Source organism: Physeter macrocephalus, chromosome 4 (genome assembly GCF_002837175.3).
Source record: "Physeter macrocephalus isolate SW-GA chromosome 4, ASM283717v5, whole genome shotgun sequence".
NCBI lineage: Eukaryota > Metazoa > Chordata > Mammalia > Artiodactyla > Physeteridae > Physeter > Physeter macrocephalus.
Window position 1 is genome coordinate 75356387 of NC_041217.1, and position 24915 is coordinate 75381301.

At 38.3% G+C, this 24915-nt stretch overlaps 1 protein-coding gene across 7 annotated transcripts in view; it reads right to left on the minus strand.

Moving 5' to 3' along the window:
- RPRD2 (regulation of nuclear pre-mRNA domain containing 2) overlaps window positions 1-17486 on the minus strand; it is an 88487-nt gene extending 71001 nt beyond the window's left edge. For all 7 annotated transcript variants that reach the window (XM_028488875.2, XM_024116029.3, XM_007109711.4 and 4 more), the window contains exon 1: window positions 17191-17486. In XM_028488875.2, coding sequence (XP_028344676.1) covers window positions 17191-17395 — 205 coding nt within the window. In that variant the 5' untranslated portion in view covers window positions 17396-17486. The remainder of the gene's footprint in view (window positions 1-17190) is intronic.
- Between the last annotated feature and the right edge of the window lie 7429 nt (window positions 17487-24915).

Sequence of the window (24915 nt, forward strand, 5' to 3'; positions counted from 1 at the left end):
ATTATATTTATTGATCCACAAGGTCAGAAATCTTGATGTATTCACTGATGGATCCCAAATAAACAAATGGTAAGCACTCAATAAAATGAGTTATTAGTTTCGATGTAGTGTTCTTATTACTATTCAGTGCTATGTATTTTAAAATTTCCACCATGATTTATTCTCTGATCCATGAGTTATCTGGAAAGGCACATTTTAATTTCCAAGCAAAGGGGAAATTTTTGTTTTGGTTATTAACTTCTAAGTTAAAAGTACTATATGGCTAAAGAACATGAATCTGCATGATACAAAGGATCTAAAATTATACTAATCTTGCATTAGGGGCCAGTACACATCACTAATTGGTTTAAATATTCCTTGTTTGTTCAAAAAAGAATGCACATTTTCTAATTTTAGAGAACAGGGTTCTCTATATGTGAGTCAGTTAGATATGGTAGTATAGTATAAATTCTCTATATTTTTACATATTTTATATCTGCTTAAACTACCAATAATTAACAGCTACATTTTAACTCTCTCACTAGGATAACAAAGCTGGTAAATTTTCCTTTCAGTTCAGGCATACTTCAGAGATATCGCAGGTTCGGTTCCAGACCACCACAATAAAGTTCCAAATATAGAAATAAAGTGAGTCACATGAATTTTCTGGTTTCCCAGTGCATATAAAAGTTATGTTTACACTATATTGTAGTCTATTAAGTGTGCGATAGCATTATGTCTGAAAAAAACCAATGTACACACCTTAATTTTAAAATGCTGTTGGGGGACTTCCCTGGTGGTCCAGTGGTTAAGAATCCGCCTTCCGGGACTTCCCTGGTGGTGCAGTGGTTAAGAATCCGCCTGCCAATGCAGGGTACACGGGTTCGATCCCTGGTCTGGGAAGATCCCACATGCTGCAGAGCAACAAAGCCTGTGCGCCACAACTACTGAGCCTGCGCTCTACAGCCTCTGAGCCACAGCTACTGAGCCTGTGCGCTGCAACTACTGAAGCCCATGCACTCTAGGGCCCGCGTGCCGCAACTACTGAGCCTGCATGCCACAGCTACTGAAGCCCTTGCACCTAGAGCCCGCACTCTGCAATGAGAAGCCCGCGCACCGCAATGAAGAGTAGCCCCTTTTATTAATTTAAACATTTTATAATGATTATTTTATATTTTGTATCCTATCATTAATAGCTTAAGTCTTTAGGGGTTTGTTTCTACCAAATCTCACTCAAAGTGACTTATTTCCTTGTTTGGTAATTCTCTGTTGAATTTTATCTGTGGGAATTCAAAGAGCCTAACCAGAAAAAGCTTTCTCTCAAAGTGTACTTGCAAGTGCTATGGCAGAATCAGGGTAGTACTGACCTTGGTCCAATTTAGCATCTTTCTCAGAGGGTTTTTCCACTTTGCTGTGGGCCAAAGGCTTAGTTTCCCATTAGTGCTAATATGGGCATTTGCCTTTGAGAGCAACCTTGCCTTTTCTGTTTGCTCACAGCTCATTGTTCCTGCTTCAGCTGACTCTTCACTTTTGTGAGAACAGACCCTTAGAGAGCGCCCTAACTTTTTAGCATACTCAGTAATACATTAAAAATTAAGCTTGTAACCTTCCATACACAAAGATACTGCCCCCTCAAGGAGGTGGAACATCAACTCTGCACTCCTTAAGTGTGTACTGTGCACAGTGACTTCTTTCCAAAGTGTATTGTTTGATAAGGGGGTGGGGGGAGACAGTGATTTTACAGTGAAGAAACCTGATAAATACTGCCTCAGCCAGGTGATCAAGGTTGGCATCATCAGTGATAAGTCATGTTGACAGGATACTCTTGACGTGATGTGATGCAAATGGCACTTTTCCTGTGTTCTTTCCAAGAACCTATAGCCCCAGTTAATCATGAAAAAATATATGTATCAGACAAACGCATATTTTTGTTTATTCATTTGGGCTGCGCCTAGCGGCTTGAGGGATCTTAGCTCCCCAACCAGGGATCAAACTCAGGCCCTCTTACAGTGGAAGTGTGGAGTCCTAACCACTACACCACCAGGGAATTCCCCAGACAAATCCATATGGAGGGACATTCTACAAAATACCTGATCAATTCTCCTCAAAACTGTTACAGTCTAAAGGGCCTGAAGTGACATGATGACTAAATGTAATGTGGAATTTTGGATGGGATTTTGGGACAGAAAAAGACATTTGGCAAAAACTAAGGAAATCCACAAATAAAGTATGGACTCTAGTTAATAATGACCTATCAGTATTGGTTCATTAGCTGTAACAAATGTACTAAATACCAATGTAAGATGTTAACAACAGGGGAAAATGGGTGCAGGGTATACTAGAACCCTCTATACCATCTTTGCAACTTCTCTGTAAACCTAAAGCTATTCTAGAATAAAGTTTATTTTTAAAAGTTATGTTTGTTACAATTTCTGCAGGATTTAGTTATTTTTTAGGGCAAAAAATATATAGTCTCTCTGCAAAATATCTAGTCTGTCATATCATCAGAAACAGAAATTGTCCTACTCACCCTTCTCCCCAGTACAATCATGTCTTTTCCCAGAACCATGTTCCTTGGAAACTCCACTGGCAAATTCTTTTCCCTTAATTTCTGAGAAATTACCTTGCTCTGATCTTCTCCTCTACCTAGGACACCTTTTCTTCTGAAACTCTGGTGTTTCCCAAGTTCTTTCACTGGACCTTTTCTCTTCTCACTTAAAATACTGTGTCCCTTGAAGTGCTCATTCATTAACTACTACCAATATGATTACAATTCCCAAGTCTCCATCTCAAGTCCAAAGCTCCCTCCCAAATACAATATAGTGGTTATGAACATATTTAAGTTAGAACTAGTTTCAAAGTCCAGCCCCTATTTCCAACTGCATGACCTTTTCTCATCTATACAATGAGATGCTTTTCTCATCTATACAATGAAATAATAGTACCTACTTATTCAAGGGTTTTTCTCAAGATTACATGACAAAATACACAAAAAATTCCTAGAATTGCATCAAGTATATGTCAATAAATATTAGCCAATATTAGGATTATAAGCACTATCAAAATGGTTAATTATCTATTAAACAACTTGTCTCAGATGCCCTCCAGACACTCCAACTCCATGTGTGCAAGCCTGCTTTTATCATCTATTTCCTCCCAAATTTCCTGTTACCGGGGACAGAATCCACAGGATCCATCTTCCAAGCTTTCCTCTAACTTCATCCCGTACATCCAACTGGTCAGCAAGTTCTGTCAAATTCTACTTTCTAAATACCTCTTAGATCTTATCTGTCCTCTCCACTACCACTTATATTCTTTCAAATCTTTGTCATTCGGTTAGATTATTATAGTGGCTCCTGAACATTTCCCCCAAACATATTATCATTTATTTCTGGAAACTGTAATATCAGTTTCAGGTATTGCTATTTTAAAGACCAAAATACAATATTTTTGTTGGCATAATACAAAAGCAGTTCATTCGTCGTCCTTGGTTGTCTTTATCTCTTTCCTACCTACTCACCCACCCCCATTCCTCTCACTTTCACCACAAACTCCTTACCCTACTTACTATGCAGTTCAGGAAACTCCCCTGACTCACCCCCCTCCACCCTTGTCATGGTCCACTTATAGGGAGAGTCTGAACCTGAGGGAAAGAACCTTCCGTAACAAAGAATCCTAGGGAAAAGAAAGGATTTAAACTCCATTAGGGAAACGTTTCCCAAGTTGGCCAAGAAAAAAGTCAAAACTTCGGCAATTTTGAACTACTGAACATAGACAGGTGGTTCTGAAAGCACTGGTCAGGGGAGTTAAATATGGCAAGAAGATACTAAAGTCCAACCCAACCAGCTACATCACACAAAGCAATTATAAAGGTGCCTCAGACAAAAAGACCAAAGTCAAAGGAAGCAGCAAAACCAGGAGCAGCTGATGATTTACATTACAATGATAATCTATGTTTAATATTTGTTTTTATAAATTTACATTTTTACTTTACATTTTACTTGATGTTTTAAAATATGAAATACATTAAAAATCTGGGCCCACACACTTAACTTCAATTTTTGAATTCTAAAAGCTTTGAATAAATCCGAAAATATACTAACACCAGTATTACGAAAAAGTAATTTTGGTCCAGTGTTACAATCACTATCTATTGTAGCTTTTGTGCCTATACATAGTTATTTGGTTTTCAACATACCTTCCCTCCCCACCATGTCTTAAAAATCATGGCTTTTATTGCTTCTCTTTGTCTTTTCCATCCTCACTTGTCTATGTGTACTTCTGACTGTTCACTCTCTGCTTCTGATTCTCTTACACCTTACCTTTGTTTGTATTTGAGATGCTTTCTTTCACCTGCTTCACAGCTTTTTTGAACAACTGTTTCCTCCATGAAGCCTTTCTTACTACACACAAATATAAATTGGTTCTCTCTGCTCTTTAATTGGGGGTGTCCTAGAAAAACATCCATAACAAAGCTTCCCAATGTGTGTTCCATGGAACAGTAATCACATGAGATGACTAGAAAAGAAAGGAACTCCATGGTCAAATAAGTTTGGAAAATACTGAATAGCCTATCCCCCACTCCTTCTGGAAATTCATGAAGCATTTTATTAAAGGTACGAAAGTCTAGAAGCATGAAACAGGTTTAACTTTAACTTCGTAGTACCTAAGCTTTGACAGTGACAACCTAAACTAAACATCACCACTTTCTAGAAAATGCTGTTGTACAAAGTCAAATTCATACTGTATTTTTTGTTTATTGCTATGTTTTATTTTCTCTGTATCTTATCAACATTTATCAGTTTATACATATGTACTGTACATGGCAATCTGAGGATAATGAATAGGAGAATAGAAATGAATTCTTATCCTAGTTTATACTAAACACAGTACATATGTGTAAGGATGACCTATAAATGGATTTCAAAAGCTGTTCACTCTTCTATTCTCAGGTTTTTAAAGACTTTTAAAACAAAGTGAAATTGATCTTCCAAAATGTGTCTTGAAATGAAATTTTCTTTTTAAAAAATCTTTAATTTCAAATTTAAAATTTTAAATGAAAATATGATTAATATTTGGTCTTTATTATTCCAACTTAAATTTTTATAAACCCCTTGTTTTTGATAGGTTATTTTTAAAAATCCAGCAGCACTAAAGATATTGCTGTCCCTGTGAAATCCCTTCTTTGAGATGCATTTTCATGTTAGCACAACAGCTATAAAAATATATGAAAGATTCTTAAATTCTATGAACTTCTAGAACTGCAAGATGTTGTTATACAAATAGGTACTTGAAATACTCAAAATAGGTAAATAGTTTCCAAATTAGTGTGTTTACCAGGCATTCTCTAGTATTAATAAAAAGGCCTAAAAAATCTGTGTTCATTCCTTTGGATTATTAACCTTAAAATTTCACCTAGGGTATGCAGGATTAACTGGAAGAATTTAAAGCTTAAGCACACAGGCCTGCATGAAACATGGTGTAATAAAAATACATACCATAAATGCATTTAAAAACAACAATAGTTATCATTTGCTGAGCTTTATTTATATATATGTATATTTTATTGAAGTGTAGTTGATTTACAATATTGTATTAATTTCTGTTGTACAGTGCTGAGCTTTCTAAATGTCAGGTAGTTTGCAAAGCACTTTATATGAATTATCTTTTTTAATACCACCAACAATCACATAAGGTGTGTTGTATTATTATTATCCCTACCTAAAGGCTTTAAGAGGTTAAGTAACAATTATAATGCCTATTGGAGTCCAAAGCCCATGTACTTTGCCAATTAACCACTATACAATATTGTATATCCCCCTACATATGTAAATCTATGTAAACAAAACTATGTAAAACCTCTATAGCAACAATTCTCGAAGTGTGCTCTGTGGTCAGATATATAAGAAAGTCATTAATTAAGCACTTTCTATGTTCTACACCATCTTCAAGGTGCTAAGGATGTAGTGGTGGGCAAAACAAAGTCCCTGCTGTCATGGGCTTACATTCTAGTTGGGGGTGAGAGGGGACATGCATCTCAGTAAATAAACAAATAAATAAGGTAATATCTTTTTTTTTTTCTTTGCGGTACGCGGGCCTCTCACTGTTGTGGCCTCTCCCAGCCGTTGCGGAGCACAGGCTCTGGACGCACAGGCTCAGCGGCCATGGCTCACGGGCCTAGCCGCTCTGCGGCATGTGGGATCTTCCCGGACAGGGGCACGAACCCGTGTCCCCTGCATTGGCAGGTGGACTCTCAACCACTGCGCCACCAGGGAAGCCCAAGGTAATATCTTATAATGGAAAAAGGTATATAAAGAAAATAAAATAGGGTGATGCAATAAGAGAATGACAGGTAGGAGCAAAGGGGGGTAGGCCCTTTGGGTAGGACGATAGGGATCAACCTCTAAGGAGATGACGTTTGAGCTAAGACCTGAAAGACACGGACATTAAGGCAAATTTTTCATATAAAGTGGTAATTTATAAAATGATAGTGATAATATAAATGGTAGTGTATTTTACATCCTTATTTAGCAAAATAAGAAGTTATCAAACTTATGATCTCACAAATTAAAAAACAGTAATTAAATGGTTATAAAATAACACCTGGTAACCCCTGGGCAATACACAGTATTAAGATGAGAGACAATGGATGTGTACGTTGCAGAAACTTGATATAGGTCATTCTACAACATATCAATAAATCAGTGAATTCTCAAACCTTTTGGTTTCAGGATACCTTTTCCCTCCTAAAAATTACTGAGACCCCAAAGAGCTTTTGCTTTTGTGGGTTAGTTATATCTATGCTCTTTACTGTATTATAAATTAAGAATTTAAAAATATCTATTAATTCATTAAAAATAATAAAACCATTCAGTTAATAAGTTATACATATTTTATTAAAAATAACTATATTTTCAAGAGAAAAAAATTAGTGAGGAGAGTAGCACTGTTTTACATTCTTGAAAATCTAATGTTTGGCTTAATAGAAGACAGCTAAGTTCTCATATCTGCTTCTATATTCAATTTATTGCTATATACGAATTAATGAATTTTTTTCACCTCTGCAGCTCAGTGAAATCATCAAAATAGACAGGCACAGAACTCACAGAAACAGAGAGTAGAATGGTGGTTGCCAGGAGCCAGGGAGTGGGGGAAAGGGAAGACGTCGGACAAAGGGTACAAACTTGCAGTTATAAGATGAATAAGTTCTGGGGATCTAACATACAAAATGGTGACTATAGTTAACAATATGGCATTATGTACTTGAAAGTGACTGAAAGAGTACATCTTGTGGTAATCATTTTTCAATTTATACATGTATCTAATCATCACAACTTACACAATGTTACATGTCAATAATATATTAAAAAGCTGGGAAAAAACAGGCACAAGGGCTGTTTGGGAACCATTATACTATATATACCACACTGTGGAACACTACAAAATACCAATAAACTTTGAAAGAAGTGGAACGCAGTCTAGCACAAAGGTAGAGAGTAGGCTTTGGAGTCAAGACTGCTTAGATTTTAATTCTGGCTCTACTGTTTACTAGCTATGAAACTTGAACAATTAATTTTACTTCACTGAGCCTTCAAGTGCTTCAGTTATATCATCTATGTTTTCTTTATTATTTTCCCTTCACCAGCGTAATTTCACATATATATCACTAATAGCCTTACTAAGTAATAAAAATTACATAATTTCAATACCTCATGAATTGTTATATTAAATGAGATCACATGATAAGAACTCAGGAAAATGTTAACTATTTATTACTAAATCTATTAGTGATAATGTTTGTGAAGTTAACTGTATTAATGATTGGAAATTTAATAAAGAACATTGTTAAATAATAACAAAGTACTTGTAAGCAACTCAGGCTTTGAATCCACCGTATTTCTCGTATTTCTCCCACTCACTCTCACCTGCTGCCTTCAGAGAACAAAACCAAGGGGGGGGGAAATTAATCTTATGCTTAGCCACCCTGAAACCAGGCAGTTTCCCTTTCCTATACTATAAAAATGTTCTGACAATTTCCGCAAAATAATCAACTGACTTCCCTAAGCCTCGGTTTATAAGAATTTTAAGTGGGGATAACTCCTACCTTGCAGAGCTTATGTAAGGGTTATAGGAATATATATATATGTTTGATATCTAGTAAGGGTGCTCAGTGAATGATACCTTCACTCCAACCAAAAAGTGATAACTCTTTGAAACTGGTACAGCATATAAAAACTCATATTATCATACTTCCCAGAACAAGTTATTTTTGTTCAATTCTTATCTTAGTTATGAAACGTTAAGTTCCTTATAATCCATCTCTTTCAGCGAGCGACCTACCATAAAGTTTTACATAGAATAAGCACCCAATATTCCTAAATTAATTTTCTGAGTTCTGTATCTTTGGACATAGGAATACACTATAAAAGAAATGTTAATAACTCAAGTAATACTGACTGCCTCTTGGACAGAGATCATCATTTTAAAATAATGCATTATGCTACCATTTTAAAACTATCATGACAGTAAAAGGAACACAAAAACAGCACAGGATCCATTCGGGTCTTTTTTTAATTAAAAATGATAAGTTATAATGCCTAACATTAAAAAATCTTTTCCCTTCTAACAGTGAAACTTTCACTAAAGGAAATAATCAATCTCCTTTTTCCCCCCAGCCACCTCTGGTGGGTACCAAAGAACCATAGGGTGAAAGTAAGTGAAACTAATCACTAGCAAGTGAAGTGAAGGAAGAGAAATGAGAGAAAGATAAAAGGCTGCAACCAAAATTTAAACCCAGCGTATTAAACATTTTATTTCTTTCATCAAACAGACTCTATTTCAATGTTTCTAAGAGAACAAGAAAAACAATGAGTTTTTTTTTAGACTATCTTTATCTTAGCCAGAAAGACTTTAATGTTCTAAAGCACAAATGGAATTGTTGCCTTTTTCCAAAAGGAGTAACTAGGTTCTACTACTTCTCTGCAAGATGTGCATCTCTCCAGTGTTCTATAACTAAAATCTGTGGATGCAGTGGAATCAAAAGCACTACAAAGCACCAACTCCTTTTTATTTCCTTGACAAACAGATGAGAAACTCCGTCAAGGTGGTTTGTGCAACAATGTTAAGTTTTTGAGTAATTTTTTTTACTAGGGTCTCTGAGCTCCTTCTACACATTAAAAAACCTCATGTAGTCTTAGTTCTCAGATGAAATTTTAAAACAACTAACCCAAAATATCCCCTTTGGACTTTTTAAAGTACTGCTGTAGAACGCTAAACACTTGCGAAAAGTGGAAAAAAGAAGATTAAAAAGAAGATCATAACTTGGGCTTCCCTGGTGGCGCAGTGGTTGAGAATCCGCCAGCTAATGCTGGGGACACGGGTTCAAGCCCTGATCCAGAAGGATCCCACATGCCGCAGAGCAACTGGGTCCGTGCACCACAACTACTGAGCCTGCGCTCTGGAGCCCGCGAGCCACAACTGCTGAGGCCCGTGTGCCTGGAGCCTGTGCTCCGCAACAAGAGAAGCCACCGCAATGAGAAGCTGGCGCACAGCAAGGAGTGGCCCCAGCTCGTCACAGCTGAAGGGGGCCCACGCGCAGCAACAGAGACCCAACGCAGCCCAAAAATTAATTAATTAATTATTTTTAAAAAGAGCCTCACAGCTCCTTCAGCCCCCTCCTTATCTTCCCACCAGCTAGCTTCACGCTTGCAAATTGGTTTCCATCACCTGCCTGGTGGACAGAGGCTATTGCCAGCTGTACCTTGAATCCGGAGACCAGGGTGTTAGGAATCTTGGAATTGTGGCTTTCTCTGTCCATGACTGATGCCAGGGGGGTTAAAAAAATTAATTAATTAAAAAATAAATAAAAATTTTTAAAAAGATCATAACTGAATGACAAAAGCTTAGGAGAAAAGGGAGTTTGGATGCATCTATTATTTATTAGTTTATGAAAAGCAGGAAGCCAAATCATTAAGAATAAAATCAGAAGTCTCCACTCTCTAAGAAATTACACACATACATACACTCACCCTTCTCTACCAAGAGAACTGTAATTTTGGGGTGGCCTTTTTAAGGAAATGTTAATATTAGTAATTTTCCATTGGAAATGGAAATTTCCAATGGAATTTTCAAGATATTTCCACACCACAAAATCACTTGAAGTTTGTCAATACTGTTTCACACTTTGATTTATGGGAATGTTTATTTGCTATATAATTTAACATTTAGCTTACTATGGGATGTACAGCAAAAGTATGTTTTACATATTGCTTTAAATCCACCTAAGGCCATGTATATAATACAACCCTTCTGTATTTGAGAGACAAAGCAGCTATATGAAGAATATAACAACTGCTTGTAAAGTTTCATAATACACATAAAAAGGCTCATTTAGTATACACCATTACAATAATTACATGTAATAATCACGGTAGCTCATGTTTTGAAACACTGTCAGAAAACATGGAAATTATCTACATCTCTATGAACCTAGGGCAATGGATGGAAGAAAAGGTGACCTAGGCATCCAAAGGGCAGAGAGAAGATTGATTATGCAATAATTTTACAACTGGGAATTATAACAGACCTAATGTCTAACTAATACAGAAGTGCCATTAAACCTAAACCAAGAGTAGAAACATGCAAGAGATCAAAATAGATTTATTACTTCTTTGGGGAGCTGAAAGTTTACCTTGAACCTCAGAAAGAACCACACACAATAACACATTAGACCAAGTAAGTAGAAAGAGGTATGTGAAATACCGGAATGCCCCAGACCCTTCTTTCTGGACCTCTTATCTATACTTATTACTCTGTCTTACAACACTTAAACTTCTCTATCTACACTTACTTCCTAGTACATCTCTTCCAGGCTGATGGCTCTAAACACAATTTACATACTAAGCAGACACCCTGTGGTGACTGTCGCACAATTTTGTGAATATACTAAAACAAATGAATTGTACACTTTAAATGAGTGAAGTTTGTCAATAAATGTCAACTCTTTCTAGTCACTCAGCCAAAAAAACCCCAGAGTCATTCTTGATAACTCTCCTCTCTTACCCCACATTTAATTCATCTAGAAAGCCGTTTGGATCTACCTTCAAAACAGGTCCAGAATTAAATTATTTCTTATAACTTCCACAAGCTTGTCCAAACCACCAATATTTTATCCCAGGATTACTTCAATAGCCACCTACTGGCATCCCTATTTCTGCAGCAACTAGAATGATCTTTTAAAAACAGAAATCTGTTCACATCACTCCTCTGCCCCATCTCATTCAAAATAAAAGCCCAAGAATGCCTATAAAATTCTTTGCGATCTGCCCCTCCTGCCGTATCACCCACCATAATCTCTGAGTTCATCTGCTAATCCTTACTTTCACTACTCCTTTCCAGCCACAAAAGCTTTCTTGTTGTTCCTTCAACTCACCAGGCACACTCTAACCTTAAGACCTTTGTATTTTTCTGTTCTCTTTGTCTTGGAACATTCTCCTCTCACACTCTCCTACCTATATTGCCTATACCTCACCTTCCTGCTCAAATGTCACATTCTCAGTGAGGCCTTCCCTTAGCACCTAATTTAAAACTGCAAACTCTTGTAACACTCTGTATTCCCCTTCCTTGCTTTATATTTCTCTTTAGCACTCCTAATATTTTTTACCTTCTAATATATTTAATATTTTGTTTGTTTGTTGCTTGTCTCCTCTTCTGACAATATAGGCTCTGAGAGGATAAAAATTTTTCTCCATTTTATTCACCTGCTTGTGTCCCCAGTGCCTGGCACAGTAGGTATTCAATAAATATTTGTTAAAAGAACTGAATGTAAACTAGGGATTTATAAGCAAAATTCATCTTGGAACTTAAAGTAAGAATTTGTACCTAGTCCACCTATATTTGTATACATGTAATATGTGATTAAAAAGCTATGGCAGTACTGTTATACTCTATATGTGTAGCCAACATATCTGCTACAAAGGATGAATTACAAGGAAAGTAAACGGTTAAAGGAATAGCTACATTTCAGATACCAGAGCTGCAAAAAATAGTTTCAGACACTCAGATTTGTGCAATATCAAATACAAGATTATAGACTTCACTCTCCACTGACCAATGGAGGTACCAGTGTGGTACCCCAAACTTGTTGCCACCAAAAAAATCCTTCTATTATTTAATCTAAAACCTAACATTTAGATATTTTTATCAAGTAAACAACTTTAGTAACTAACATGTTCAACTTGTTTTCCCTTTTTTTAATTATAAATGACTATCAGAACTTCAAATCTATACAAGATAATCAGTTTTCCCACAGAAAGCAAAAATAAAAACAAAAATACCCACAAAGCTTAAAAATCTAGACATTCTAGTTAATCTGCATGGCCTAATATTGTAGAAAATATTTTACGAATAGGAAAGGCTATGTAGTACAGTGGCTAAGAGTGTATGCTCTAAATCAAGAATGCCTGGGTTGAATCCTGGATCCACCACATATTAGCTCTCTAACCATGGGCAAGTTACTCAACCTCTCAGTGGCTCTGTTTTCCCATCTGTAAAGTGGGGATCATAACAATACCTATTTCAAAGAATTATGAAGACTGAATGAATTAATAAGTGTAAAATCCTTGGAACAGTGCCTGGCACATAATAAGCACTTGATAAAAGTTAGCTAGAAAATTATTACCATCTTCACGGTCCATTCAAGGATCTGAGAAACCACTGCCGTACAACAAAAATAGTAAATTGCACTTTTCGAATTCTCTGCAACAAATTAATCCTGTATTGAGGGTTTTTTTTTTTTTTTTCTGGACAGTCCATGTTTATATAACAGTTTCTCTTGTGGAGAAAATACCAGATTGTACTGAGATTTGCTTCAAATGAGGAGGAGGGGAAGGGAAAGTAAAGGGGACAGAAGAAAAAAGATCGGCCATTAAAATAACTACTGGGACTACCCTGGTGGCGCAGTGGTTAAGAATCCACCTGCCAATGCAGGGGGCACGGGTTCGAGCCCTGTTCTGGGAAGGTCCCACATACTGTGGAGCAACTAAGCCCAAGGGCCACAACTACTGAGCCTGTGCTCTACAGCCCACGAGCCACAACTCCTGAAGCCTGCGCGCCTAGAGCCTGTGCTCCACAACAAGAGAAGCCACCGCAATGAGAAGCCGGCGCACCGCAACGAAGAGTAGCACCCACTCGCCGCAACTAGACAAAGCCCGCGCACGGCAATTAAGACCCAACGCAGCTAAAAATAAATTAATTAATTAAAAAAAAAAGAAAACTACTGAAGTGGGGTGATCAGTGGTGGCGGGAGTGTTATTACTTTTCTAATCTTGTACATAAAGTTCGTACCAAAAACAGCTGAAGGGAAATCTTAACAGCTTTTCTGCTCTACAAATGATTCTACTTTCCTATAACCCCATTTTCTTCAAAAACTCATTTCAGTTCTCATACACCTTCTAAAACAGACCAACCCATTCAATGGTTAGAAGCAAAACAACTTGGAGATATCATGAACACAGTATTTTCCATTTTGTCCTACTAGTTCTTCAGAGAACTTGCTAATTCACTACAGAAAGGTTGGTCCAAATCATCTCCCCCTGACTGGGAATGTAATTTCCAGCACTGTTCCCAAAACAAAGTAATTATTTTGAATAGTCAGGACCTTAAGACTATCTACATCATCGTTGTCATCATAATAAATAATCTGAACATATATGTATATGCTAGGACCTATACTAAAATACGTGCATTATCTTCTTAAATCTAGACCACAAGCCTATGAGAGATAATTATTTCTACTCACAGACCAGAAATTGAGACTCACAATTTAAGTACTGTGCCCAGGTATTAACTGATGGAATTAAGATTTGAACCTAGGTCTAATTCTAAAGTCTGTGTTTTTCTACTTTTCCATACTGATTTCCATGTTACATTAAAAATGGGACGGACGAACAAAATACAGAAATGACAGTCTAGTCAAATTGCACATCAAGCCAATATAAGAGCCATATTTTGAAACTGCCAACAACCATACCTATCACTTCTTTTACTAAATTATAAACGCTGCCTTCTGATAAACAGAAATTAAAACAATTCAAGTTCTTGATTAACTATTTCACAAAATTATACTGGCAAATATTTACTGATTACTTATTGTGTGCCAAACACTGTTCTAGTTGCTTGGGGATGTAGCAGCAAAGAAGACATAGCCCTGTCATCTGGTGGAAGAAGATAAACAGTAAGCATATAAACAAATAAATAAGGTAATTTCATATACTGAAAATAAAATGATGTGTTAGAATGCAACTGAAGGAACCATCTGAAATAAGATCATTAGGGAAGGCCTTTCTGAGGAGGTAATATTTGAGCTTGGATCTAAATGATGGGAAGATAGGGTTGGAAGAAGCCTGAGAGGTAGGAGGCAGGGCAGGTGGTGTAGGAACTTGTAGACCTTTTACTTGTAGTAAAAATAAGTTTAAACCCTTTAAGTCTGTTGCAATGGGATATCACTGAAGGATTTTAAAGCACAGAAATGACATCTGTTTATGTTACAGAAAGATTTGAAAAATGATAGTAATGGAAGCTTCAATCAAACAAATTAAAACAAGTCTGAATAAAATCAGTAGAACCCACCATGGAGTGTGTCTTCAGGAAGACTACTTGCCTTCTCTAACTTATTTCCTCTATTGTTTTTTAAATTTTTATTTATTTATTTTTTGGCCATACTGTGCAGCTTGCGGGCTCTCAATTTCCCGACCACGGATTGAACCTGGGCCTTGGCAGTGAAAGCCTGGAATCCTAACCACTAGGCCACCAGGGAACTCCCTTAATTATTTCCTTTAAAGTGAACAAAAGTCTCTTATTACACATTATGAAATAAAGGATAAAAATGAAAATATCTCAGGAAGAGTTAACACAGTCACTTAAACTCACACTGAGGTCTAAATATAAATTACTGAATAATGGATGTCAAAAGAAAAAAAGGAGAAGCAAAAGTGGCATCAAGAAAATGGACAGAAAGGCTGGGAATGCCAAAGACACCTATTTCACAAATTTGCCTAAAGCTGACTTAAAAACCAAACTCCAACTAAAATAATTCTAACACCAATCTCCTGAATATTTCTCTCAAAAGGCTTTATTTACAATAAGATAAACTATGTTCACTCAATGTAAACATAAAACAACTACAAATTACCCTTAACCATTTTAGAAAGTTAAGTTGCATTCCACCAGACAAAAAAAAAATCAGGTTTATAGAAAGCCAAAAGCATTTAACTATACAAACTATATATAATGCACTTCAAATGACGTATTGTCTTCCTAGAGCAATCAATTTTTTCACTCTTAAAATATCAACAAGGGAAATAAGCTCAGGCACAATATCAAAGTAGAGACAGAAAAATTCTGCCTCCAGTGTATCTCGTTATCGCTGACTGGAAAAAATATATTGTAATTGCATTTGTAATCCCATAGGCATGGATGGCGACCAACTTATCCTTGCAAATGATGTAACCATACAGTTAAAGCACCAGAGCCCAAAAGTAGGAAAAGTAAAAATATTTTAAAACAGGAAGAAAAATATGTTTAAGGAGAATACGTCCTCAGGCTTGAGCACTGCTTGCTACCACTGGTATACCAAAAACATTAAAGAATAATCATGAAAACATTACTTTACAAAGTTAAATGTGGCCATTGTCATCTGATATGGTGGAGTCAAATCCCAACTCCACCATTTTACTGTATAAACTTAAGCAGCTTACTTAACATTTCTGGGGCTTAGTTTCCACATCTGTAAATCAATTATTAAAAAATCTACTTCTTAGGACTAATTTAAGGTATAATGAGATACTAGATATATTGTAAATGACAAAGGGCTGGGCACATAGTAGATACTTACTATGTGAGTCTTTGATAATGACTGGTACTTGGTATTGTATGTACTAATTTTACCTCTTGGAAAGAAAATAACTTTGATCTGCTATTGGTAAATATAGGTAATCCTGCCTTGGTTATACAACTCTTTCTGCATATATTATTCAAAGAGCCACAAAACATCTCTCCCAACAATAACTTTATACACAAATGATTTGAAGTTTGGGGTCTACGATTTTGTAAGTTTTATCCATCTGTTCCCTAAAAGTAAACACAAATTAAAACACTATAGGGGTAATAGCAAAAGTGGAATAAGAATAAGTGAATGATGGGTCTCATTGGTGACATGCCATAGACAGGAAGCAACAACAGACCTAAAATTCAAACAGATATACAAAGATTTAGGGTCAACCCTCTCTTCTCAGCAGGAAGCAACAAATGACTTCTCCACACTTTGTCCTAAAAGATGTGAAATTTTCTGCAAACAATCCATGCTTCCTGACAGTCTAATACACCTCTTTTCTGCAGTAACGCAGCAAAGTGAAAAAAACTCCACGATGTAGACAAAAAAGCAATTAACTGGGGTAAAAAAGTAGTACCTATTCAAAAAGCACACTTCCTGATTCTTTGTTTTGATTACCTATGAAACCAATTCCTATTCTTAAAAAAGGTATCTGAACTGCTTGAAAAGTAGCCGGATATGTTTTCCATTTTATGGTGTTAGTGGCGATACTGACTACGGTTGTTTCCGGTCAGTATCAAGAAGCCTGTATTTTACTGCAGCAAACATAGCTACAAAAACCTCTCAGGTGGTGGTCTCAGCTCTATGTGGAGCTCACGTTACCTCTTCATCTAGGTAAGGCCCTTCTTATTACACATCACAAGTTTTAGGTCAGTGGAAAATAGAATGGTCCCACATATTCCAGCGAAATAGGTGCATTTACTACTGCTTAAACCATAGCGTGTCTATAATCAGGAAAACAAGAAATCATTAACACGTCAGGGCCTATAAGAAATAAACGGACGCGACAATTTCTGTGAAGGTTCAGTAAAAACAACATCACCTTACAAGGCTCTGAAACAACATGTAAATCTCAACAGATTTGGGCCCAACGGCCCAAGGTCACACCAAGTCAGTCGCTATAAAATCCAAGAAATGATAAGCCTCAGTTCAGGACAATCCTGGCTAGGAATAGGGTCTGAGTTTGGGTACACTCTGGTCGAAGCTTTAATATGAACAACCCCAACCGAATGCAGCGGCTCCACAGGGAAACCCTAAGCGTTTCGGGTAGTATTTCCTTCCATCCCCAGTCTTCCCTTCCCTAGTCACCCCCCAACACTCACATCTCCGGAGCCACTTCATCCAATGGTAGACGATAGTAGTGTGGTGTTTCTTGTTCTCTATACACCAAGACGACAAGCCTTGAATAGATTCCATGGTGTTAGTTACCGACTGGAATTTTCGATCCAACGAGGACTCCAGAGCCCCTGCCGAAGAGGCCGACGAGGAGGAGGCCTTACTGCCGCCTCCGCCGCCGCCGGCCGCCATCTTCCCGGTTTGCACAAGCGCTGCTGCTCCTCTGGCGGCCGCGGCGGCGGCGGCGGCGGCGGCGGCGGGAGCGGGCAAAACAATCACTGCGAGTGCGTGAAAGCCGCAGGTGGGGAGGGAGGCCAGGGGGTGGGGATGGTGCACGCGCTAGGCTCTTCTGGAGGTAGGACGGGAGGACCAGCTGCTGGGCACGCTGGCGGCTCCTACACGCTGCAAAGAGGGGCTGCGGATTTCGAAGGTTTATCGGAATTGTTCAAGGGATTGTGTTTAAACCAGTCAGTAATCACGGAAGAATTACGCAGAAAACAGGTCCTGCACAGCCTTTCTAAACGCCTGGCCCGGAAATTAATGGTTTTATACTCTGCGGCTCTCAACGCTTAAGGCCGTTCCCCACACTCCTCTAAGAGCGGGCATGAATATCTTAAAAGTTAATACTACCAGACTGCCCCTTCAGTTGCAGAAATCTTTCTCCTTTAGATCCTCTAGCACAGAAAGGCCCAAGGCTATCTAGTCAGGATTTTTTTTGCAACGCAATAGCAGCAAAGGGACAGCAACACTATCGCGCACGCGCTGCTTGGCCCCGCCCCCCTGCTTCCTTCTCAACCTAGAAAAAGCAGAGGGAGGTGTGATGGCGGGGCAATCTGGCCAATCAAAGGAGAAGAACAAGAAGCGCGCGCAGAAGCCCACAAGCCCCAAGGGCTAAGGAGGCGCTTCGATTATTCGTGCGCCTGCGCAGCAGGCCAGCGCGTAGCGGGCTGGGAGGAAAAACGGGGAGAGAAGGGTGGGAGAGGGAGTTGGTCAAACTAAGGAGAGGTTGGGGGAGGGGCTTCACCGCTCCGCCCCGCGTTTTGCTTCCTAGCGAGGTGTCTCTCTTGGGGCTGTCCAGCTCACACAGCAGGGCCGAGAAACTCCCACCGTTCAGCGGCCACTGTTATTTTCTGGCACCTGCAGCTGTAGCTGCCGCCGCCGCTGCTAATTTCTCGGGGCACAGACGCGCCACAAAGTAGTGGGCAGCCATCTTACAGTGCCTCAGAGGATGCGCATGCGCCAGCTCCAGCGAGCCATTCACTACGCAGACTCCCAGACCAAACAATTTTTTACACTCCCCTGGGAAGATAACACTCACAGCCACTTGACTTTTTGGATTACAGGAAGAGGAAGTAAATGAAGTGAAACGAAAAATTTCCCCGTAGAATTTTCGAGACGCGGAAACAATAAAAGGCAAGATGTGATCTCACCTTCGCCAGTTATGATAGTCTCACAATTGCATAATACATTATAGTTTACAAAAGCTTTAGATATTTATTATTACATTGATTAGCACAACCTAGATTAACCGTCCAATTGCATATGCCTATGTAAATTCTCTGGGCAGATTTGGAGACTTCTTTGTTCCACTGAACACATGCAGTTATTGTATTTTAATTCTTTCACGTCTTCCCAGTAGACTCACGTTTTTTGAGGCAGGGAACCTGTTTTGTCAAGCTCACGTACAGTATTTGTTAATTCAACAAAAAGTTGTTGAACGTCTTGTGCCAAGTACAGTTTTAGATGTGGAAGTAACAGCAAAATAGACAAAAATCCCTTTCTTCTGGGGCTTATTGGCAGGAGACTGTAAAAAATATGTATCAGGGAGTAATAAGTTCTATGAATAGCATGAAGCAGGGTAAGGAAGAGAGAGGGGTTGTGTGTGTGGTCCTTAAGGGAATGGGAATGGTGGTTTGGTGATCAAGGAAGGCTTCTGGAAGGAAGTGATACTTGATCTGAATGTTGAGCACAAGGTAACCAAGCAAATATGGGGGAGGGGGAGAAAAACATGCTGGCAGGTGGAACAGCAAGTGTAAAGGACCTAAAACAGGAATGGCTTGATATATTAGAGGAAGAGCAAGGAGACCATTGTGGCTAGAGAAGAGGACAAGTGATAGAATATGAGATCTGAGAGGTGAAGGGAGAGAGTTCATGTAGGGCCTGGAAGGCCACTGTAAAGACTTTGGGTTTTAACTTTGAGGTGGGGAACACTTAGCAGAGCAGTTTTAAGCAGAAAAGTTACATAGCATTCTTTTTAAAAGATTACACTGGTTGCTATGTTGAAAATTGACTGCAGAGCCACCAGTTAAGGAGGCTATTGGAGTAATCCAGACAAGGAAATGATGGTGGCTTCTACTAGCATGGCAAAAAAAAAAAAAAAGAGAAGTGGCGTCAGATCCTGGATATAGTTTGAAGGTAGAGCCAAAAGGATTGCTCATGGATTTAAGGGGAATATGAGAAGAAGGAAAAAAAAAGAGTCAAATATGACAGCAATGTTTCTGACCTGATTAACTAGAACAGTGTTTCTCAGCCTTTTTTTCCATTGCTGTTGACCCTAAAGATTCTTCTTAGATATTTTTTCCTATTCCCCCAACCCCCATGAAATGTTAATGCCACAGTTATATTGTATATCTATTTATGTACTGTCTGTATATTTGTGCTTTATACAGAGTAAGCATGTAGTTTACTTTTTATTCAATGCAGAGTTAAGTGTGACTAAAATCTTTGTTAAAAATTAAAAAAAATTTTTGATGTCTTTCTTCCATTGAATTCTTTTTTTTTTTTTTTTGATATTTATTTATTTATTTGGTTGCGCCGGGTCAGTTGCAGCTCACGGGCTTCTTAGTTGTGGCATGCAAACTCTTAGTTGCGGCATGCATGTGGGATCTAGTTCCCTGACCAGGGATCGAACCCGGGCCCCCTGCATTGGGAGCACGGAGTCTTATCCCCTGCGCCACCAGGGAAGTCCCAAAACTTAAAAAATTTTAACGCTAATAATATTTAACTTTATAACTGTATTTGCTGAGTAAACTTTAATGTAATTTATGTATATAAATTGTAATTCACTGCATTACATATGTAAATTAACAATTTATATAAATACATAATAGTAATGAAATCAGTTTTTGATTTTTTTTTTTTGGCCACACCGTGCGGCTTGTGGGATCTTAGTTCCTTGACCAGGGATCAAACCCGGGCCATGGCAGTGAAAGCGCCAAGTCCTAACCACTGGACCACCAGGGAATCAGTTTTTTAAAATTTTATTTTATTTATTTATTTATGGCTGCATTTGGTCTTCGTTGCTGCGCACGGGCTTTCTCTAGTTGCGGCGAGCGGGCTTCTCATTGCGGTGGCTTCTCATTGCGGAGCACAGGCTCTAGGCACGCGGGCTTCAGTAGTTGTGGCACACGGGTTCAGTAGTTGTTGCTCGCAGGCTCTAGAGCGCAGGCTCAGCAGTTGTGGTGCATGGGCTTAGTTGCTCCGTGGCATATGGGATCTTCCCAGACCAGGGCTCGAACCCGTGTCCCCTACATTGGCAGACGGATTCTTAACCACTGCACCACCAGGGAAGCCCAGGAATCAGTTTTTAAAAAATCATTCAAAACTGTTATATTTCCAGCAGAAGTAAAATAATTGAAAAATTTTCTTAAAAAATTTTAGTGAACTTTTAACTTTATTTTATTTATTTATTTTTGGCTGCGTTGGGTCTTCATTGCTGTGCGTGGGCGTTCTCTAGTTGCGGCAGGCAGGGGCTACTCTTTGTTGCGGTGCGCAGGCTTCTCATTGCCGTGGCTTCTCTTGTTGCGGAGCACGGGCTCTAGGCACGTGGGCTCAGTAGTTGTGGCGCACGGGCTTACTGACTTTGCATACAATTTTTGTATCTTCCATGAACTCAATGTCATTGCTGCTTGTGTCACACCCAAGAAAATGAGAGAAATTAAATAAGGAGTAAGATTTTGTTGGGTAGAGTTGAGCTTTGGAAGGTGACAAAGCATTGTAATATCTAAGACTTTTTCATCCCCCAAGAGCCAACTTTTTCCCCATGTGGGGTGATATTGCTCCCTTGGAGAATGGATTGACATTTTCTCAGACGGACCAGGGGAGGAAAGGGGAAGGAGCAGTCCTGTGAGAAATGAGTAGAAATCGGGATTTCAGTTAAACATCTTGAGTTTGAGATCTCAGAGGCATAAATGGCACCAGATATTGTGAGTCTAAAGTTCATGAAAAAGTTCTTGGTAGGAAACATCAGTTTAAGAATTGTCAGTATATAGATGATCTTAAAGCCATGAGATGGATGAGGTTGCCCAGAAGTGAGTGAGCGTAGATAGAATAGAGGACCAAGGACTGGGCTATAAGGAGCAAGTTTCAAAGGATATTGAAAAGGAATGACCAGCGAAGGAGAACCCAGAAAGTAATGTTCTGAAAGCCATGTAATGAATATTTGTCAAGCAGGAGGGAGTAATTGTGTCAGGTGTTGCTGCATAGGTTGCATAAGTTGAGGACTTAGATAACCACTGAATCTGGCAAACACAGTAGTCACTGGTGGTCTTGACAAGGGCTGTTTCCCAGAAGTGAAGTGGTTGGAGAGGGTTCTAGAGAGAATGGGAGATGTGGAGTTATCATGTGTAGACAACTCTTTCAATAAATAAAATGGGAGCAGAGAAATGGAGCTGGAGCTGGAGGGAAATGTGGGTTCAAAAGGTCATTTCTTTTTTCCAAGGTGGGAAATAATGTAGCTATTATCAGATGCTACAGTTGATACAGGATAGAGATGGGACAATTTCTGGCTGATTTCCTTGAGTAAGTGGGAGAGGATAGGATCAGGTGATAGGTCCATAGACAGTTCCTTTCTTGTAACAGGAAAGTAGAGAATCTAGGTAGAGATTCAGGTAGGTTGATAGATTTGTTGGTGAGAATGTGCAGAAATTCTCTTCAATTGCTTCTCTTTTCTCAGTGAAATAGGTAGGCACTGCAATAGGTGCTGAGGAAGCACACTCTTAAAAAGCATCAGAGGGGCTTCCCTGGTGGCGCAGTGGTTGCGCGTCCGCCTGCCGATGCAGGGGAACTAGGTTGATAGATTTGTTGGTGAGAATGTGCAGAAATTCTCTTCAATTGCTTCTCTTTTCTCAGTGAAATAGGTAGGCACTGCAATAGGTGCTGAGGAAGCACACTCTTAAAAAGCATCAGAGATCTATTAATTGCCAATTCCAGTGCACTGTTTACAGTCTCAGCCTTCAGCTTTTTCTGTTAGATAGTGCAGTGGTTTAGAGTAAGACACTTAGAACCAGACTGCTCAAATTCAGGCTCCGCCACTTGCCGCTGGCAATTTACTTGCGAGTGGCAATTTAGTTTACTGCCACTTGCCATTGGCAATTTACTCTCTGTGGTGCTATAATTATTAAATGAGTTAATGTGTGTAGAGTGCTTAAAGTGGTGCCTGGCTTAGTAAAGGCTTGATGACGTTGATGTCAGCTATTATTTATTATAGTTAAATCTTTCTTAAAATTCATTTCCCTTTGCTTCTGTTAAATATACAATCATTAATCAGATCCCACTAAATGGATCCTTTCTCTGCCCATTGCTAGTTTTCTTACCCCCTTGTGTTTGCCAAAGTTCCATTTTTAGCCCTTCTCTCATTTCTCTGCTCATTCTCTCCCAAAGATTAAATTTATCACCTGCATTCAGATTTATTCAAGTTGGATATCCTAGTTATCTTTGATTCTACCCCTTCAACTAGTTATCAAATCTTGTAGACTTCTACCTAGATATTTCTTGCACGAATTCTTTTCATTCCCCTTGCCCTCTACCTAAAGATTATCATCACCTTTCTACATATCAACAGCATCACGATCAGCTTCCTAGTATATCTCTTCAGCTTATATACGTTACCAATCTCCTAGTTTTCCTCTACTCAAAAAACAAAACCAAAAAACTTCTTCCTTGTTATGTACCAAGTTAAGTAAAAGCCCTAACTTTTAAGACCCTCCACAATGGTTCCAATCTAACTTCCCAGTATTATCTCAAATGCCTTTCCTCCAAGGTTCCTTGGGCTCCAAACTGTTTCTTTTCCTTAAATATATCCTGTAATTTTCTATTTATAATTAATTCTGCCTAAAATATCCTCTTCTATTACCAAAATTCTACCTATCTTTCAAGAACTATCTTAAATTGCCTCTTTCAGGCAAACTTCCCTGATCATTCCAACTGGATCTAATCTCTTTTGAACAGTAGCATTTTCTGCCCTGAATAAAATTACATGTATCTTAACTACAGAATATTGCATTGAATAACATGCAAAAGCACCCTGATTGCTAAAGTGTTATGACTGAATTGTCTTATCCAAAAATAATTATTTGGTACCTATATTACAATGATATTGCCATTGTTCAAGATATTTCTGGAAATTCATCAAGGTAAGCCACATACAGGAAGGACAAATCAGTCCAGTAACTTTATATTTGCATTTTTTAACAAAGAAAGCTATTATCTACCTTGATCATCTCACTTAATTCTCCATGATCAATTCCAAATGACTTTTAAAGTTCTTTCCAGAATGCTACAGAGGACAAATAACTGCCGTTAACTAAAGATATACATATAACTTCAGATTATGAAAGAAATTACTAAAGTTCACAATGTATTCTAAGAGATAACAGCATCCCAAGATAGGAACTATTGAGTCTAGCATTCATTTGAAAGACCACATCTGTCCCTACCACCTATTTCACAAATGAAGCAGCATGTGTAGGGACTAAGTTTGGCTTCTAGTCAAACCTGGGTTCAAATTAAACTCCATCACTTACTAGCCATAACCTTGGAGCAAATTACTTACTCACTCTTAGCTTCAGATTTCTCACCTCTAAAATCTACTTTCCTGATAAATTTGTTCTGATAAAGGAGGCAATGCTTATTGAGCACAATGCTTAATACAGTATAGGATCAGATAAATTAAAAAACCACCACCACCCTGAAGCACAGGGAGTTAAGACTTAAAACAAGGATTAAGTCTCATTATGGGTACAGTAAGCCCCCTACAGACGATCCTTCAAGTTCAGAACTTTCAAAGATGCAAACATGCCCCTGTATGCCAGCTGTTGTACTGTACTACTGTACTTTTCAAGGTACTGTACTGTAAGATTCAAAATGTTTTGTTATGTATTACTGTGTGAAAAGTATTACAAACCGATTACGGTACAGCAATTGTGTGAGTTGGGTACCTAGGCTTTGTTGGATTTACGAACAAATTGGACTTATGAACTTGCTTTCGGAATGGAACTCATTCTTTTATGTAGGGAACTTACTGAACTTTATAATGAACAAAAAGACTCCTTTCAGGTCTTCAGCAAACAATACATTTTTGAAGTTGTCTATAAGTTATTTACACGCATATTTGTAATAAATCCTTTAATAAAAGCAAAAGCACTTACTTCTGACAATGAAGTTTTCCCCTGGATTTGCTTAAATCACGAAATATCAATTCTCTAGCTCCTAAGTCTCACAGAAATAGGCTTTTTTTAGATTTCTTGCTCTAGGAATTAGTAATGTCATCTGTCTGGGTTATAGTTTACTTATCTCTAAAAAAGAGAGGTTGTATAGTTTTTCCTTAAGGCCTCTTGCAGTCCCTTGTCTCTTTCCACCTTTTTTATCCTAGCACTCTCTAATACTGCCTTAAAATTGGAACTCTAACTAGGGCCTGAAACAGTAACTTCTTA